This window comes from Rhodamnia argentea, chromosome 8, assembly GCF_020921035.1.
Source record: "Rhodamnia argentea isolate NSW1041297 chromosome 8, ASM2092103v1, whole genome shotgun sequence".
NCBI lineage: Eukaryota > Viridiplantae > Streptophyta > Magnoliopsida > Myrtales > Myrtaceae > Rhodamnia > Rhodamnia argentea.
This window is the reverse complement of record NC_063157.1, coordinates 28,350,269-28,369,299: the sequence shown is the minus strand read 5'-3', so window position 1 is coordinate 28,369,299 and position 19,031 is coordinate 28,350,269. Positions and strand designations below refer to the sequence as shown.

The following is a 19,031-nucleotide window of genomic DNA, read 5'->3' as shown; positions in this document are numbered from 1 at the left end:
GAGAATCCGCATAGAACACACCCCTCCGCCCCATGTTTCTCGCCTTTTTCCTTTTTGTACTAACTTACGCAAGTGGACGGAGAATGACTGATAGAAGCCACTGAATGATGAAGTAGCGTAATGATAGAAGTTGGCTTGAAAATCAAGCTTGAGTTTGAAGTCCAGCATCCGGACAATAAAAGAAAACAATACGGATAGTTCCCGAATTTTGATTCAATATGTAATATTATCGCGAAATTTTTAATTTGTAAAATGTGATCCCCGAACTTTAGTCCAAGATCCGATATAGCTCTTAAACTTTTGGTACATATTTAATTTAGTCCATGGGCTAAATAATCTAGAGACTAGATTTAATCCAGGGATATAATAATACATGGACTAAATTGAATATTTACCAAAATTTTAGGGACCATATCAAATAAATTAAAAGTTTAGAGATCACATTGAACAAAATTACAAAAGGTATTAGTCTTTGAACTTTTAATTTATTTGATATGATCCTTAAACTTTTGTAAATGTTCAATCTAACCCATGTATTATTGTATCCTTGGATTCAATCCAGTCCATGGAAAACTTTATTACTTTCAATCCCTTCAAAAAATCCTAAGGCTGTGTTTGGTCATCAATATATGATATGTTTTATCTTATCTTATGTTTGGTAGCTGTCTAAGATATGATAAAGGGAGATATAACCCATGGAATAGACTAGGATAGCATTTCTTAAGAGAGCAAACATGATGAGAACTATATTTTTCCCACAACCACCGTCTCTTTTATGAGTTGGGCTACCTCTCCGGCGGTGGCGACTGTCAAGTGTAATCGCCTCTTCGATGGCGCTAGGCGGGGGACTCCGGCCGCATAGTCAAGTATTTCCATGACCTTATTTTTTAATCAATTGTTTGGCGTGAGATGCGATCACATACCTCATCCTTTAACCGCTTGAACCTTTCTAGCATTTGTAAGGGGTCATGACATGTGATGAAGAACTCGAGGTTGATCATTGACTTTCAAGGTAGCTCTCTTGGACAACCCGCATGAGTGTATCTTCAACTCGTGAAGAGAGGATGAATAATTAGATTGTCGGCACTTATTTATTCACTCGATAAGACAATGAACAAGGCTAGCGGCTCATTCTCAAAGGATTCGATTTCAAATGAAGACCCTCGATTTTATGGGGTCTACTTCGTCGATATTGCGCTCAAATTTAAATGGCACAAATCTTTATTCAACAATAACTTTCTCTTTAAAACTCATCGCTGAATAATTTTTAAAGCATCCTTTTTCATCAAAATATAGTCGATCTCAGAGGCGCCTTACCTCTGTTTATCCAACTTTAAATCCATAGTTCACCAAATAGTAGATAAGATATGATAAAATTCTGAATTTCTTATCTTATCCTATCCTATCCAGACTCTATCTTGACTAGAAGTCCATACCACCAAATGCAGTCTAAGCTTTTTCCCATGAGATACACGAAATATTTTTCCGTCTCACCAATACCTTTGTACTAGTCATCCAAAAATACCTTTTGTAAGTTTCTTTTTATAATTGCCTTTAAAAATATGACAGTGACAACATTCAAGAACAACGTCGGACAAATGATTCCGACATGGCAATAGTTGCGTTAAACCACGTCAGATTTTCAACGGCCACGTGAATTGGAAGGCACTTTCGAATCATTAATAAAAAGTTTAGGATATCTACGAGACAAAAAGAAAATTCTAGGTACTAGTGTCTTGTAGGAAAAAAAAAATGCAACTTTTTTTTTTATGAGATTATCCCTTTTTCATTGAAGATTTTTTTTATTGGACCCGAACTCGAACTCGACCCGACGACAAGTGGCGCTAGGTCTGGCCGCAGTCATGCAAGCGCGACGTAGTCACCTCCACCTCGTAGAACGCGAAAAATATTTCCGTGCATGAAGATCGTGAGGACTCCCACTTTTCACATAATTAATCAGTTTTATTTTTAATCCCTTTATCCTTTTCTCTTTCTGCAGCATTTTCTAAAATATTTTAATTGGCTCCTTTTACCAATTTTTTATTTTTTATTTTTTGGTTTTTAAAGGAAAAGTCTTTTATTCAAAGTCCAGCTAAAGCGACCAAAACAAAAGGTTGCTCCGCCATTGGCCGAATCTGGTGCTTCGGACAGGCAGAAACGACGACAAGAACACGCGTTTCACGAAAACCCCCGTTGGTTCTGGCCACAAGCTAGCAGCGATTTTACGTAAATACCCCTCGGAGGATTTTAGACGCAAACGTTTTCCCCGAAGGGCCCCCCCTCTGGCATTTTCACTTTAGCCTGCTTTTAAAGAACCGTATCTCCCAAATTTACTTACCCAAAAACACATTCACAGAGACACAAAAAAGTTGCCCACGGATGTTACTTTTCAGATATTGTCATAAAAAAAAAACCCTTTAATTTAAAAAAAGAAAAGAAAAGAAATTATTGTGAATTTATTTTAATTTTTTTTCCGATTTTTCCTTTTTCTTTGCATGCTAATTACTTGCCATATGACCTAACTTTCACAAAAGAAGGATGAACAAAGAAGCCCGCCCCCGCCCCTCCTCCTCCTCTCTTCCTGTTGTGCAAAACCATCATCAAAAGGTTAATTTGTCAAATTGGAGATTTTAGGTGGGAGTTGGGTTTAGGTCTCGTGTGGTTTGGCCAGCATATGGGGCTACATTTGCTGTCCCTGACATAATCCACAAGATCCAACATTTAATGTTGCACCAAAAAAAACGAGGTTTGATGGTAGTTATGTGTATTTACTAGCCCAAGGTATGGCATCCAAAGATAGGTGAACAAACTAACTTAATGGACCACGCTCGCCATGAGATTGTGACGAGGTTATGATTTTTTCTTTCTAAATAAGCAATACGAACGTAAGTCGAAGTACTCCGTCATACGATTTAGAAACTATAGAAGTAGGGATAGGTGAAAAAAAATAATATATTCTTTAGAAAAAAAAATTATACCTCACAAAAACATTGCAAGAAAATGTGTGTGCTCGTGTTTTTTTTTGTGCGAGTGTTTGCAAGTTTTTCTTAGGAATTGAGCTTAATTGGGCAAAACTTTACCCACATTACAGCAAGCTGTAGTACTAGGAAAGAACTTGCGCAAAGAGAAACTATCCAAAATTTTGTTACACAATAGTAATTGACGTAACGACACTAAATGAGTGGATAGGATCGTATCGGATCTCACTCGAACGGTAAATAGCCTTTCGTGCGAGATTTCGGTTTCGAGATTCTGTGAGCAGTTAAAGAACTAGCGAGATTAGCATGTCAATAATCACTTACTCACGCGGTGAGCAGCCTTCCATGCGAGATCTCGGTCCTACGATATCGAAAGGTAGTGTGAGACTTGGTGTTCGGAATTCTGAAAAGGTCGTCAGCAGGTAAGGAATAGTGAGATTGGCAAGTCAATCACCAAATTTTTTTTTTTTTTTTGGTGGTGGGGAGGGCCAGAGCAGGTGTCTACTGTGGTGCATGAAGGTTTGTTATGTCACGAAATTTGGCAACAGCCAGAAAGGTAATTTTCAGATTTTTGGAAGTCATGAACTGGTTGGTGTGGCCAGTCTGAAGATACCGAAGGTGCCCCCCATACCCATCTCTCCTATTATATAAAAGTTGCATTTTCTTTGTCATCCAATAAAATAAAATTCTCCCATCTATCTATTTGGTCTACTCTCTTCTCTCTCTTCTCTCTCTCCTCTCTCTCTCTCTCTCTCTCTAGCTTGTTTACCGCGACGAAGACTGGCTGGGCTGCTTCCGGCGCGGCATTGATTCGTTTCTGCAGCAACCCCACCCGACGCCGGCCGGCCGGCCGTCCGAGTCACGACCAGATCGGTGAGCTGAGCTCGAAATCGAATACCATTCTCGTCTCCTCCAAATTCCGTACTTCGGGCATTGACCCACCCGGCAGTCTGCAGCTGTTTCTGATTTTTTTCCTTTCGCTGTTGTTCACTCATTCATCCCCTCCCCGTATCTCTGAAGATTCCGAGGAGATTTCCTTCTTGTCTCGGCTGCCTTGTGGATATCGATCTCTCGCATTTGGGAACTAATCAAATCCGCTCCAACTCCTGCTGATTCAGAAGTTTCCATCATTTTCTCTGATACTTGCTAGTTTTTTTTTTTTACTTTTTTTCTCCTGCAATCTGTTTCCATTTCTGTTCGTGACTTTCCATGTTTTTAAGAGCTGGGCATCGTTAGCTGGATTTAGTTGTTGAGAAATATCTGGGTAAGTCATTAATGTACAATTTGGTTCAATCAGGTGAGGAGCCTTCTCTCTCTTAACAGCTGACGATTTCACTGGGTGCATGGCACTTTGAGTAGAGGTTGTGGTTCAGCAAGAATTCGATTGAGGGATTTCCAGAAGCACGGTGAATTGAGGAAATGTGGTACCAGAAAGGACCGGGTTTTAGAGCCAGACGATAGAATTCTGGAGAATCTGCTGTCTTTTTTATTTTTTTTTTACTTCTTGTTCTTTCGGTAGCCGCATTTGGCTACCAGAAGAAAATAAAGACATTCGAGATTCCAGCCAACTGGAAAAGGAATTGTACAAGGGATCGAATAACCAGGTGGTCGCATGAATTCCGGGTGGAATTCGGGCGGTGGGTTCCCAATGCCGCAAGGAGGAGACTTCGAGATTGGCAATTGGGAAGTACACACACCGCAGAGACCAATCCCAGTAAGATCTCGTGCGACTCCGGTTGATCAAATCGAGAGCCTACATGGCAGAACAAATTGCCCAGTATTTACTGGCCTCCCCAATGGCCATGGTTATATGCAGGAGATGCCTTATTGCAATGGTGGGTCGGTCCAAAATCTCAACTTTAGAGCACCAGCAGAGGAGATTCAGAGCTACCTTGGGTATGATGTAGATTTAGCCCGGACGAACCAGCTGATCAATCGGATTGCTGGACAATCGATGCCTATCTTCGATATGGATGATGAAACAGGTTGGAATAGTGGACCAATGATGAGTTTACTGGGACTCGACGCTTCTGCTTTTGATCCATCAGTTGAAGGAGCTTCAAGCAGTGGTGCCAACGAGGTTCAGAGACCTTGGTCTTCTAACTACCAGCCAATTTCCAGCAGCGGCAGAGATTTCACCACAAGCGACTTGATTGGCAGTCAGATGAATGCTGCAAGCACAAGTGCATTGAGAAGAGATTACTCATCTACTCAGACAACCAAATGTAAGTATAAAGATTGTTTCGGGACTTCCACAGTAGCGCAACTAAATATTATCAATTGCCAGTGCTTTAGATTTTCCTTGCGCATTGAAAATATTAGACTTTGTAAGGGGTATTTCATCGGGATATGCTTCTGTAGAGAAACATATGTCACTCCACCAAGATAGTTACCGCAATTAACACAATATTTGAAGTAAATCAAGAAATAAAGAATAGATCATTCTAATACAAGTCTTTATTTAAAATAAGGTTAAGACACCATGTGAGTCGACAAAAACAAATAGCTCTAGACCAAATATAAAGGCTATTGGTAGGAATACGAAAAGAAACCTTGCCTTCATAAATAAAACAAAACCGAAGAAACATGCATCCTTGGACTGAGTAGCATCCTCCCCATAGTAGAGGTTCCTCAGGCTATGCGTCCTTGGTGTCAACATATACAACCATATCTTTTTTTGGTTTTAAGCTATTCTACCTCAGAATTTGTTAACAAGACTTGAGTGACGCTGAAAATTTTGAAGTTATGTATGCTATGTTGCTGCTGACAGTGCAATACCATAAAATATTCATTTAGCCGACTCAGTAGGATGAAGCTTGGTTGCTGTCTTTCTTGTTTGTGCCTGGTATTTTTAAGCCTAAGAATACCATTCCTTCAAAGATTATACCGTGCTTCCACTAACAGTGAAAGATTGAACTCTGTTTTTCACAGATGAATTTCCTTTGCCTTCACGACCAACCTATGATCTAAACTCCACTCCACCAGAAGTCAGTTCCCCACCAAGCATGACCAACTTATTGTTCACACCAGCAACACCTTACCAGGACAGCCAGCTTTCTGCATTTCTTGAATCCTCACCATTCGAAAGCACAATCCAAGAGAAGAACAAGCAGGGAAAGTTGTTCTCATTGACAAGTGAGACAAACCATTCAGACGAACTCCTGGAGAATATTGTGGAATCTTTCAAGCAGAAGAAGGATGCCATCGTAGAAAGCAGCCAAGGCATTGACCTCAATACAACACCCCAGCAGAAAACACCCAAGCGAAGAAAGCACAGACCGAAGGTGATTAAAGAAGGTAAGCCAAAGATGACTGGAAAACCTGAAACTCAGGTAAAACCAAAGAGAAATGAGAATCCATCTGGAAAGCGGAAGTACATACGCAAGAAAGGCCTTAAAGAATCAGCAAGTGAACAGGCAGATGCTGAACAGGAGACCGCAGTTGGCAATGATGGAACTGCTGCAAAGTCCTGTAGGAGAGCTTTGAATTTTGACTTAGAAAAGACAGCTGAGGCAACCACAGTAGCTGGACCAGAGGAGTTGAGGAATATGGAGGGTTTTCGCTTGCCTGTAGATTCACAAGCCTCAGAACTAAGCAGGAGAGTAAACATTCTGTCTGGAATAACATCAGCTCAGCAGATAGGTCACCATGACGGATCAACCATGATAAATCAACCGGAAGCTGTGAGTTTGTTTGGAACAAATCAAAGGCCCACTACATTTTTTCCACTGCTACAAAGGCAGGCTGGTGAGTGCCTACCAGCCAGAACTACAGACCAACTGGAACATAGAATAGCCACACGGGATAACATGGCTAGGGCCATTGGCATGGCTTGCCAGATGGGTTTGAAAGATGGACAGCTCCTTAAGCAGAAGCAATTTGTATGTGCAGAACGAAGAGAAGTGAACATTCCAGGACTTCGCAACCTTCAAATGTCTAGGCAAGCAGTGCCTCAATCAGCACCATTAATTTTTTCCTACTCCAGTGAGGCAAGGGGACTAAAGAGGGTGTATCATCAAAATAATGAGCAGACGTATCTCCCTAGCGCAAATTCAATGCCCACATGGCTGCAACAAATGGTCCGGACTAGTGAATTCAGCAACACTAGCATTCTCAGTTCGGCTTACTCAGAGACCCAGAAAAGGAAGAAAGCAGAGAAAACACTTGATATTAACAGTGTCTCATCTTGTGTTCCAGCGATCTTAGATTCTTCAAGCCAAGTGCATGTAGGAGGTGTATCCGGTGAACCCACATATAGAAGTACGTTACAGATGAACGATGAGATGTTGAACCCCTTTTTAGCTTCTGGAAGCATTTACCACAATGAAAAAGACAGGCTGCAGAATTGTACGAGTGGATGGAATCTTCCGTCTCTCGCTTTGGGTAATGTTTCAAGAGAGCATCAAATTTCTGCTGAACAGCATTCTCATGAACAGAGGGAGGAAACCAGCAGATTGCAAGTGAAAGACATGCCCAAAATAGCTTGTCAGGATTATCATCAAAGGCAAAAGGCTCCAGAACATACTGTTCAACCAGTAAAGAAAGGAAGACCAAGAAAGCAGCAGGTAAATCGTTTAGCAAAGAAGACTGCACCTCCCACCAAGCGGAGTCCTTCCACAAAGAAGTTCCATAAAGAGCAGAAGGATCCATGCCATGAAAATCAACAAAATGGTGAAGTGACAAGAGGTATTTCCTGGAACCCATACTTTAAGCACTTGCAAGGCCCGTATATTTTGCTAGAGTCCACCATAATTATCAGTCTATTCATGCTATTCAGGTTCAAACTCATCGATGGAAAAAGACCCCAACGCCCTTGATGAGATCATATACAAATTGGAGGTGCTCAATCTCAATGGAGAAGGCAGCAAACTGAAGGAAGCAGAGCAAAATGCAATTGTACCCTATACTGGAGCTGGCATGATTGTTCCCTTTGAAGGCAGGAAACGCAAACCACGGCCAAAAGTAGACCTTGACCCAGAAACTAACAGGGTATGGAATCTTCTAATGGGTAAGGATGGAAGTGGACTTGATGAAAATCACAAGGACAAGGAAAAATGGTGGGAAGAAGAGAGGGAAGTGTTCCGTGGACGAGCAAATTCATTCATCGCCAGAATGCATCTCGTTCAAGGTGAAGTGCTTTGTCTAGTTTATGTAGATCATTGATCCATCGCACAAACGTCAATAGGCACTTCCAGTTGCATCAGAGCAGAAAGACCAGCTGTAATATTCTCGACATTCATCATGAGATGTCCCTATAGCATCTGATCAATTGAGAGATAGAGCAGAAAGTATTACATAGATTACAATTCACCAGCGAAATCATTTGTAGACAAAAAACATAAAATCAGCAATAAAACATCTATATATATATATAAGACCCTAAAGTGCCGACCCTCTCAAAGTCAATATGCAAAGATCAACATTACTATCTCGGTGAAAGTGCATGCATCATGGATCAGGCATTTTATGTTCAGAATTAAAATAACAGAGAGTCCTGCAGAAATCAATTTTGTATTCGAGTTGCAGTCATATGAAAAGTCTCCATATTGCAAAAGTTCATTTCATTATAATTTTCCTATAAGCAAAAGACCACATAACAGCCCACATAACAGCCCAATCAACAGCATCAAGAGTTACTGAGCATGCCTATTTTACCTCTCACAGGTGACAGACGCTTTTCTCGATGGAAAGGATCAGTTGTTGATTCGGTGATTGGAGTATTCCTCACTCAGAATGTCTCTGATCATCTTTCAAGGTAAGTAAACGTTTTAGGAAAATGCTGAACAATTGCCAACAGAACACATCCAGTAAAACTGACCATATTTTGTCGACAATGCAGCTCTGCCTTCATGTCACTGGCGGCACGGTTTCCACTCAAGTCAACTTCCCTTGGAAGTGGTTATAACAAGGATAACACAAACACATTCTCCAAGGAACCAGAAATAATCATGTTGAGCCCAACTGACAGTATCAGTTTGCATGCAAAAAGGCACCCAATCTACAGCCAAAACTCAGTGACTGACCATGAATCAACCGTGTCTTGGCAAGCCGCAGAAATTCCAGGGACAGAAACCATGAACTTGTTAGCGGGACAAACTCATAGCTCGGAGGAGGAAGTCCTCTCTTCCCAAGAATCTTTTGATTGCTCAATCAACGAAAGCATTGGAGGGATCAGATCCTATTCGGGCTCCAATTCTGAATCAGAAGATTTGGTCATCGGCCACAGACCTGAAGAAATTCGCCGTTCAATGTTCGAATCTTCTTTACGGAAGGAGAAAGCCCTTTTCCAGGATCTATTCACCCATCAAAGCAGGGGCACATTGGGATCTGGGGATCAACAATCAAAAGATAATGCAGACAACAATAGAAACTCAGCATTCAACACTACCAATAGGATTAATGGCTCATCATCGTACACTCAGCTGATAAATTCGGATGCTCAGCCTGCCCATTTTCCACCAGTTGCTTTCATTCCACAGCACGTGCAAATTAATCCAGATTCCAGAATATCAAGATTGGAGGATGACATGCTTGGTGATGAAAGCATATGTTCATGGCCAACAGCATCTAAATTCAGCACTGCAGAAGCAGAAAATCTTATAGCTAAACTGGTAGAGCAACAGGAGGAAAGTCAACATATATACGCAGTCAACCACCAATTGTCACTACGCACTCAAGAAATACCAAGGATGAGCTATCACAAGTCTTTGGGCTCAAATTATGCATGTCCTCAGAGTCCCAACTCTGGCCCTGATCTCACAATTAGCCAACCTTCTTGCATCTCCCATCAACATGCAGATGAGAAGTTCTTTCACCTGGAGGGTAGTTTGGCTACAGAAGCGGATACTCTTGGGGAATCAATTTCTCGAAGGCAGTGTAATGACGTACAGAATGTTTCACTGAGTCCTCAGCAAGTTACCAATGTTAGGGACGGAATCTCAACAGTTGTTAATCAAAGCCATGTGGAAAATAAAGCTGCCGCACCGCATATTGAGGAGCAGTTGTCTTCATCTACAAAGCCATCTAAGGAGACAAATATTGAGCCGGTGAAAACAAAAAGAGGAAAGGCTAAGACTGGGAAGAGCAACGAAATTGATTGGGATATTTTAAGGAGAGAGGTGCAACCTAATGGAAGAAGAGAAGAAAGAGGCAAAGATGCAATGGACTCACTAGATTATGAAGCAATAAGGCAAGCCAGTGTTAGTGAGATATCAAATTGTATTAAAGAAAGAGGGATGAACAACATGCTAGCAGAAAGAATTAAGGTATTTCCATCAAGCTCAACAGCCACATGTATTTTAAGAGCAGCATATATTTATATCCTCTTAAAAACGAAAAGGGAAAAAAGAATAGGAAGAATGTAAAAGGGAATGTTATTTGACAATGGCACATTCTGCAGGGATTCCTCGACCGGTTGGTCCAAGACCATGGAAGCATTGACCTTGAATGGTTGAGAGATGTCTCCGCTGACAAAGCAAAGTAAGCAATCTAATATATTGCTAATGGAACAGCATGAGCATCGTAATTAGACCTCGCATTTAGCATCTGACACATCCATATCCAACTCACATACATATTCACATCAAGCTGCAATATCACATAGCACATGTGCACTGCAGACCAAAAAGGTTTCGCACAAATATGCAGCATAAAATTTTCCATAAGCATTATCTGACACCTACATGTGTCAAATTTCAGGGACTACCTACTGAGCATACGAGGGTTAGGACTGAAAAGTGTAGAATGTGTGAGGCTTTTAACGCTTCATAATCTTGCCTTTCCAGTAAGAGCTATTACATGAAACTACCAGCTATATAACCTTTCTGAAGAGATGGAAACTAAAAATTAAGGATGACTTTTGGCTTTGTTTATCATCTTCTGCAGGTGGACACCAATGTAGGACGCATAGCAGTTCGACTTGGATGGGTACCTCTCCAACCACTGCCAGAGTCACTGCAATTGCACCTCTTAGAAATGTAAATCCTTTGGCCTGCTATCATAAGCAAAGCCTCAAGACTATTCATATATCTAACAACAATGATTAAATCCTCAGGTACCCAGTGCTGGAGTCAATTCAGAAATATCTGTGGCCAAGATTGTGCAAGCTTGATCAACGAACACTGTACCGGACTTTCTCCCTTTAATTTCCTAAAGTTCCAAGCGTGATCTCCTCAGATAAATTAGTATATCATATTAACTCCAAGTTCTAAAGACTGACTATTGATATGTTGTTACAGCTATGAGCTACATTACCAGCTAATCACATTTGGAAAGGTACTTCGGATAAACTCTGTGTGTTGCCATAAGATTAATCAGATGAATTGTCATGTTTCTCATATTTGATTTTCGTGCAGGTTTTCTGCACCAAGAGTAAACCGAATTGTAATGCCTGCCCAATGAGAGGAGAGTGCAGGCATTTCGCTAGTGCTTTTGCAAGGTTTGCTGCCTGTTATCTCTTCCATGCACATTTATGGTACCATTAAGCCAGAAAATAAGCATAACGAGCTAGTTATCAAATTCTTGAAGGTAGAGAAAATCCAAAAAGGATACTAGATACTGCACCTAAATATTATAGAATCTATGACATCTATTATTAAGCCTAGCAGTCCAACAAGTTCGGCAGCACTCTTGATACAACTCAACTATTCCTAGTTGCTAGATGCAACTATTTAAGGGAAAACACACACACAGTGTGAGAATGAGTGTGAGAGTGATCACAGGATGAGATAGAATATATAAAAAAAAGCTTAGCTCATATTTCACTGTTTTGAAAGGACGTCATAATAAAACTAAAGCCATACCTGTCTTTTGTAGTGCGAGACTTGCCCTTCCAGCTCCAGAGGAGAAGAATCTTGTCTCTTCAACAGTTCCTTTGGCTGAGACCAAGCCCACAACAGTCATCAATCTCATGTCGCTACCTCCACCCTACTCACAAGAAGAAATGTTTCAAGTTCATAACTGTGAACCCATCATTGAAGAGCCAGCCACTCCAGATGAAGAGCGTGCAGTAGCATTGGAAAGTGACATTGAGGATGCATTGAAGGATGTTGATGAAGAAATCCCCACCATCAAGTTGAATATCCAAGAGTTCACCGAAAACCTTCAGCAATTTATGCAAGCGAACAACATGGAACTCCAGGAAGCTGACATGTCCAAGGCCTTAGTTGCTCTGAATCCAGAAGCTGCTTCTATTCCAGCTCGAAAACTCAAGAACGTGAGCAGACTAAGGACAGAGCACCAAGTGTAAGTCGAATTCTTCTCAAAGTAATTATCAAAAGCATAGGACAAAAGCTTCTTTATTAGTAAAGACTTATAACCATACTAAAACAGATACATATTGTGAACAAGTGGGAAATAAGTGCTACTAAGATGGAACATTAGGGCTTATAACTGCCTGCATTTGAATAATGACCCTTATCCCAAATTCTCAAAACTTGTTCTTCTTACTGGAACAAAGAGGAACTAGCAAAGTTCATCAAAGAATCTTATGACGAAAACACCAATTTATCTTCTCTTCTAAGTTCTTGGCTGGGTTTTTTCCCCACAAACCCCTAAGGTTCACTGCCTTCATATGTTGCAGATACGAACTTCCTGATGATCATCCTCTCCTACAAGGGGTTCGTTTCCTTTTTTTTTTCAGAAAACTTCTCTATATGACTTTACATAGACTACAAATATATGCATACGAAGCATCACATCTGACTAGCAAATCTATTTATCGACAGCTGGAAAAGAGAGAACTGGATGACCCAAGCCCTTACCTACTTGCTATATGGACACCAGGTCAGTGTACAGCTTTAAGTAAAACAATGAGCTATCTGCATGTGACTGCCTGTTATGATGGAAATTATGCCACAAGAAATAGACTGAATGCAAGTCATTCTTCCCAAAAAGTTGATCATTCTATGTCAAATTTTTCAATTCCGATATAATACACCACCAGGTGAAACTGCCAACTCAGTCCAACAATCTCAAGAAGGTTGTGAGCTCCAAAAGACAGGAAACTTGTGTGAGGAGAAGACATGCTTTTCATGCAATAGCATTCGAGAAGCTAATTCACAAACTGTCAGAGGGACACTTCTGGTGAGATAATACATTCCTGCCAACCTTTTTAGCATGAGCTAATACATTTTTCCGACCGTATTAGCTTTTCCTGTAAGCAAGATGCAATGTGTAGATTTGCTGACATTCAAGCAACGCATTTGTAGATACCTTGCAGAACAGCAATGAGAGGAAGCTTCCCATTGAATGGAACATACTTCCAAGTAAATGAGGTAAATAAGCTACCCTGGTACTTCTACAAGACAATTAAATGAAAAAGCAGCTAATTTTCAAAAGTACATCATAGTTTTTGTCGCTATCAGCAGTAACAACACTGATACCTTCATCATGCAGATGTTTGCAGATCATGAATCAAGCATCAATCCAATATGTGTTCCAAGAGATTCTATATGGAGTTTGAGAAGACGGACTGTATACTTTGGAACCTCTGTCACAACAATATTCAGAGGTAAGCAAAGATAGCAAAACCCATTTTTTCACTTTCAACAGCAACATGAAAGAATGTTTCTTACCAAGAAATTGTTTCTTCTAGGCCTGTCAACTGAGGAAATTCAATATTGCTTCTGGAGAGGTAAGCAATGTTTCCATCAATATCATCATCATCAATTTCCTGTTAACCTGCAAAAGTAAAATTCTGTCATAAAACAAAACTGTATTAGAATAAGAAGATACGATGGGAGATATCATCTACAAATAATGACGATTCCCTTGGACATTGCAACAAACTAGTTCTACCCTGTAGTTGTCTATATCTGGGGAGAACACAGCGGTTCAAGAGGAGAAACCCATACTTCAGATATAATATTACCAAAGTGACAGAAAATGATAAAAAGACAATTATAGTTCCAGTCGAACTCCTCACTTGATTGCACATGCATACATCTATTTGATAGAGCCATTTTTTGACAAATGGAAGTTCAAATGCAGGATTTGTTTGTGTGAGAGGGTTTGACCGCAAATTCCGAGCCCCTCGACCACTGGTGGCTAGGTTGCACTTCCCCGCAAGCAAGGCCAAGACCAGAAAATGAGAAGAAAAAAAGGTAAAAGGAAAGCAAGCAATGAAAGGAGGCATCTAGCCAACTAACAGGATTTTTTCGCAGAAGAGCAGATAGCGCTGATAAAGCCAGGACCAGTCTTCTCCTTAACAAAATGCAGCTTTTCTTCATCTAACTGCCAAAGGTCAACAGAAAAAACATTTCAAGTTCAATCTTCCTCTTAACGGGAGAGATATGGTCATCACATGGCACAGAGCAGATCTCAACTAACTACCAGAGAAATAACAAGTGCAGTTTAGCCTGTACATATAATTGCTGTCATTTATTCATTCTTGCTCACAATGAGCCATTCTTCAAGAGCTGCCCTGTCAATTGCGAAAGCAATTATATTGTGACATGGAAAAAGTATGGTGTAGCAGCGTAGACAGTGCTGGGACGGTTCGTAAACATTTATCATTATATGTCATGAAAGCATCAATGCAATGACAAAACAAGCTTTCAACAGGTCATGCCACATTAAGTAGCTCCAAACCTTCAAATACTCTCCAATACATCTACCATGTGCCACCTATTAAGCCCACTTTACATTTCCTTAGCTGGAGAGTTGAAATGAGCAAGCCTAGATGACTTTCTGTTTCCATTTCTTCTTCACAATTCCGAAAGTAATTCTTATTTTTGTTGAACTGTTGCAAATAAAGCAAATCTCACCAGGCCATCTATAATTTAAATCCAAAGTTCTCATAACTGGTAACTTCATTGGTACTGCTTACAGTGGTGCAGATTCCCCAGGGAAGTTGATACAGGTTGCTAACCATCCAAAATTCATACAGATCTGTTTATCAACCAGGAGCGCAGGTTCTTAAAGCATCAGTCAATCACAACTGTCATCTTTTTCTTTTCATTTTACTCTATATTAAGGAAACTTCTAAAATGCTTTTGCCTCCAATTACATCAAGGAAAAGATCAAGTTCTTCAAGGAAAAATTAACAATCCTCTCAATGTTGTTATTCGTAGCTGCCAAGCTTCTCATCAATAAGCTTACAGCTGATGTACCTTCAGAAGTGATATTTCAACAAAAGTCATGCAAGAAACACGACCAGAAGTTGAAATCTCTGTAGCATGGGCTGTCATCGATTCAAAGACAGATCTAACACCTATGAATGCAAAGTAGAATGATATCCACACTGTTAAATCAGGATGATGTGTACATGACTGATTTCCAGCCACAAGGTCAATGGATGTTACCTGAAGCACGAGATTGACATGCCACTGCATTTTCCATCTCCTGACTCAACCAGCAAACAATATCCTCCAATGCTGGTTGGTAAAAATCACAGCTAGCTGAACTTCTAACTGTAAAAACCATGATGTTCTGATGGTTTAGTTTTGGATCTATACTGAATAACATCTGGAAAAAAGTCCATAACCTATTCTTACAGATATTTACTTATCTCATCTTTATCTATCAGTGTAATGTCACTGGCAGGGTTAATCATTCTAATATTATATACCAAGTTAACAAGGGAGTAGTTTGACCCAAAAAAAAAAAAAAAAAAAGGGAGTAGTCCAAACAAACTTCTAGTCAGGTGCCGATACCTAAGCAAGATACGGTGAAGAAACAAAATTGATAGGAAAGGTGGCTTTCTTTCTCAAAGCAGCACTTATTTGCACTGAATGTGCCCCCAGCAACGGTTGCTTCTAATTCATCCGCTAGATGGAGAAGCAGCAAGAAAAAGCGACAACATTCTTTAAAGAAGTACCACAATTACGGAGGACCAACAAACAGTAAGTTCTACTAGAGGATTATACTCCGGTATATGAATATTCAATTGCAAGCTAGATTAAAAAAAGGGCATGAAGAATAAAAGGAAGACAGGAAGATATCTGAAATCAATATACATATAAGAATATCTAACAAGTGAAAACTTCAAGCTTCAATAAATCTCTCAGGAATGTCCTTAAAGCTGAGCTATCTTTCTAAGAATTAAAGACATTAAAATAGCAGCTACAATTAAACGACCTCGCATTATCTTTTTACTAGTGCAGTGCAAAAAAGCCTTGTCTCATTTCATAACCAGATTTATTCAATGACGTAAATGTTCAGCTAACATACGAGGACTATCACGTGTCCAAACTGTTAATCATGATGATTCAGAGCCCGCAGTAGAAATAAACAAGGGAAATCAGAAACACCAACTAAATCTTGCATGAACTCTATTTGCTTTTCATATGTAAATTACACAAACTGTCCCGAGATTTTATCCATGTTAGCAACCATTTCTGACATGATCAACATATAAACAGAGACCTCGAAAAAAATACACCAAATCTTTATATAGATTCCTCCCATGTCAACATTACAGGAAAGCAGAAAAAATCTCTGACTCACCTATGAAACAATTACCATAGTCACATAAAATACGCCATATTATGGTGCTTGTGTGACAGGATATCACATTATTTGGCCAGCAAAATTCATATGTAAAAATGCTAAAAATGAAACATAGGAGGTAAATCATAGTGCTCTTAAAATTTCTTCCTAACAACTCATCATGCTACTCTTACCTATGTCCTCTTCAATGTCTGAAAGGAATAAATTGTACAGAGAAACTTAAGAATAGTAGCTAACGATATATAAGTCAAATTACCAAAGTTATGTACCAAAAGAACAAAGTTTTATCAACCGTATGACAAATTACCACAGTTCAGCACAAAGTACCAGTGCTCAGTACGTGCAAGATAGGAAGACAATCAGTTCTATTATAATTTGGCAGATCTCCTTCTAATTTTCTTAAATACAGGATACTTCTTTTGGAAAATACACAATTACCCTATTCTAGTACCACATACTAAGAATACTGTAAGACCACTTCCTCAGAAAACCTAAGATTAGTTCTTAATGAATGGATCTTGTTGACGAGTGCCCCCGGGGCCACTTGATAACAGTACTTAATAAAGACATGAGGAAGACAGGAACATATGAGATTGTAAAATACAGGATACTTCTTTTGGAAAATACACAAATTAGCCTATTGTAGTACAAAATATTAAATAATCTTATAAGATCACTTCCTCAGAAAATTTAAGATTAGTTACTCAAGCAATGGATCTTGTTATCAAGTGCCCCTGGGCCACTTGATAACCATACTTAACAAAGACACGTTGTGATTTCCCATGCTTTGATCACACTTAACACGAGTAAGACAGCATTAAGTGTAGAAAAGTTTAACTTCTAGAAGACTCCATATTAGATTGTTACTAAGCTTAACCTAAGTGTAGAAAAGCATGAGTACAGCATGATTTTGCTTGTCATGTGCCGAGGCAGGAACATATTGCACAAGACATGGCACATGATAGCAAACGAGTATATGAATTATACGTTGCATGAAACTGAAATCATCTGTCTATTGTTTTTCAAAGAGACTAATTGCTTTTTCCAATTTGCTCATATAATTTTACTGCAACTCTTCATCTAATAATGAGAACATTGTACTGTGCATTTATTATGTCTTTCAGTGTCAAGTGATTGGAGGACCTACTAAGAAAGATCCAAGAGGGAAACATGAAATTGCAAGACAAAAGTAGGACCCCTTGTGCCATATTATTTAGCAAATAAAGTGAACTCCTCAATGACTTTCTCGACGATATTGTCCTATATAAAGCAAAACAAGATCTCGTGCATTTCAGTTGACATTGTACATCGAAAAGTTGTAAATGATAAACTTAGAGAATGTTTAACAGATACCTATAATCTTCATCACGTCCCAAAGTGAGCATGATGTTAATGAGATGTCATAAAAAAGAAAAAAAAAGAAACTAAAGGTTCAATATACATCATCTAACACCATAAAAAATTAATCTGTAACCTTGATCAGTTAACACGTACTACAAAACAATGTATCAAACTTAGCCTCACCCACCTACTATGTTGGATCACTTCTCCGCTGTATCCTCCACAACCTTGGCTGCAAATTTACATAGGTGAAAGAAAAAAAAAATAAGCCCGCAAAACATATTGGTTAAAATTTGGACAGAAACAACATGAATAAAGTAGAGAGACATTAGGAGGACACCACCATAGTAGTAAATTGGTTTTTTTTTTTTTTTGGGTCGACAATTGGTTAATTCAAGAGGACTAAAAATACACAAAAGTGTAATTGCAAGATGTCAAAAGAAAAGAAGCCTCCCTGCACCATAACATTTAATACAATGCATTTACGTAAATAAGTTGAAAGCAACAGGTGAAGAAAACATGGTGTGGATCTGAAGTTAAAGCAGTCCAAAGGTATGAGGGCTTAGATTTAAGCACCCTCTGGACGCTACTTGCCATCTGTTGGTCAATAAACATCAAATGCGTCTAAAAAGCCAATGGGCATGTATAAATAATGCTACAAATAGCTTTTATATTGCTCATAACTGTTGCAAATTTTTTCGGCTATACCTGCCGTATTAATATTACATGTCTAACTAAAAATAAGAAGGTTCACCTCCAATAAAAAAAGGTAGTAGTCTAGCTAAGCAGAACTTGAGGAATCAATCGCTCGCACTAAAAAACTTCATTCCGAATCAAAGTTGAGTGTCAAATGCAAGGCACATGAATACATGCCTTAAACATTAAATGATCCCAGCAAAAAGTGTATTTCATGCCATCCTTGCTAAAAATTAACAAAGCATCAGTTGGTCCTGATCCTTGAGCTCATCAACGAGTTCCTTGCAAGACACATTCTCAAATTTTCCAAGATGCCTCCATCAGTAGCCCATTGAAACGATTAGGAAATTAGTCAGCTGGCAAAATCAAAATGGATTAGTTGAAAAACCTACCAGACAGTCAAAGTTACACACAAAAATTTCAAGAAGTCACTATGATAACATGGTGCTAGAAAAATGAGAAAATGTGGCATTCATGCAAGTTAATCCAATTATTGTTCATTGACAATTGTACAATCAGGTTGTGAAGCTTGCCTGAAGGTTCTCAACGTAACAGATTGCCAAGAAG

At 39.4% G+C, this 19,031-nt stretch overlaps 2 protein-coding genes across 4 annotated transcripts; one reads left to right on the top strand and one right to left on the bottom strand.

The window, feature by feature from the left end:
* The first annotated feature begins 3,655 nt into the window (after positions 1-3,655).
* On the top strand, positions 3,656-14,539 carry LOC115738172 (transcriptional activator DEMETER-like). Of its 2 annotated transcripts, none has more exons than XM_030670706.2 (20): positions 3,656-3,851; positions 4,276-5,203; positions 5,910-7,664; positions 7,756-8,106; positions 8,643-8,733; positions 8,818-10,243; positions 10,378-10,457; positions 10,677-10,761; positions 10,863-10,954; positions 11,032-11,100; positions 11,216-11,252; positions 11,333-11,415; positions 11,793-12,221; positions 12,559-12,595; positions 12,704-12,761; positions 12,922-13,061; positions 13,187-13,252; positions 13,374-13,488; positions 13,573-13,611; positions 13,968-14,539. In XM_030670706.2, exons 2-20 carry the CDS (start codon positions 4,591-4,593, stop codon positions 14,066-14,068), a joined length of 5,667 nt encoding a protein of 1,888 aa, XP_030526566.2. In that variant the 5' UTR covers positions 3,656-3,851; positions 4,276-4,590; the 3' UTR covers positions 14,069-14,539. The 2 variants fall into 2 exon arrangements, with proteins under 2 accessions (XP_030526566.2, XP_030526565.2); XM_030670705.2 differs by having other exon boundaries at positions 5,910-7,685.
* LOC115738173 lies at positions 13,549-18,002 on the bottom strand. Of its 2 annotated transcripts, XM_030670707.2 has the most exons (4): positions 17,956-18,002; positions 15,281-15,781; positions 15,089-15,189; positions 13,553-13,658 (listed from the first exon to the last, which is right to left on the bottom strand). In XM_030670707.2, the coding sequence occupies exons 2-4, from the start codon at positions 15,441-15,443 to the stop codon at positions 13,578-13,580; spliced, it is 345 nt and encodes a 114-aa protein (XP_030526567.1). In that variant the 5' UTR covers positions 15,444-15,781; positions 17,956-18,002; the 3' UTR covers positions 13,553-13,577. The 2 variants fall into 2 exon arrangements, 1 of the variants encoding a protein (XP_030526567.1); XR_007199638.1 differs by lacking the exons at positions 15,089-15,189; positions 15,281-15,781; positions 17,956-18,002 and adding an exon at positions 13,903-14,039 and having other exon boundaries at positions 13,549-13,658.
* Positions 18,003-19,031: the final 1,029 nt, after the last annotated feature.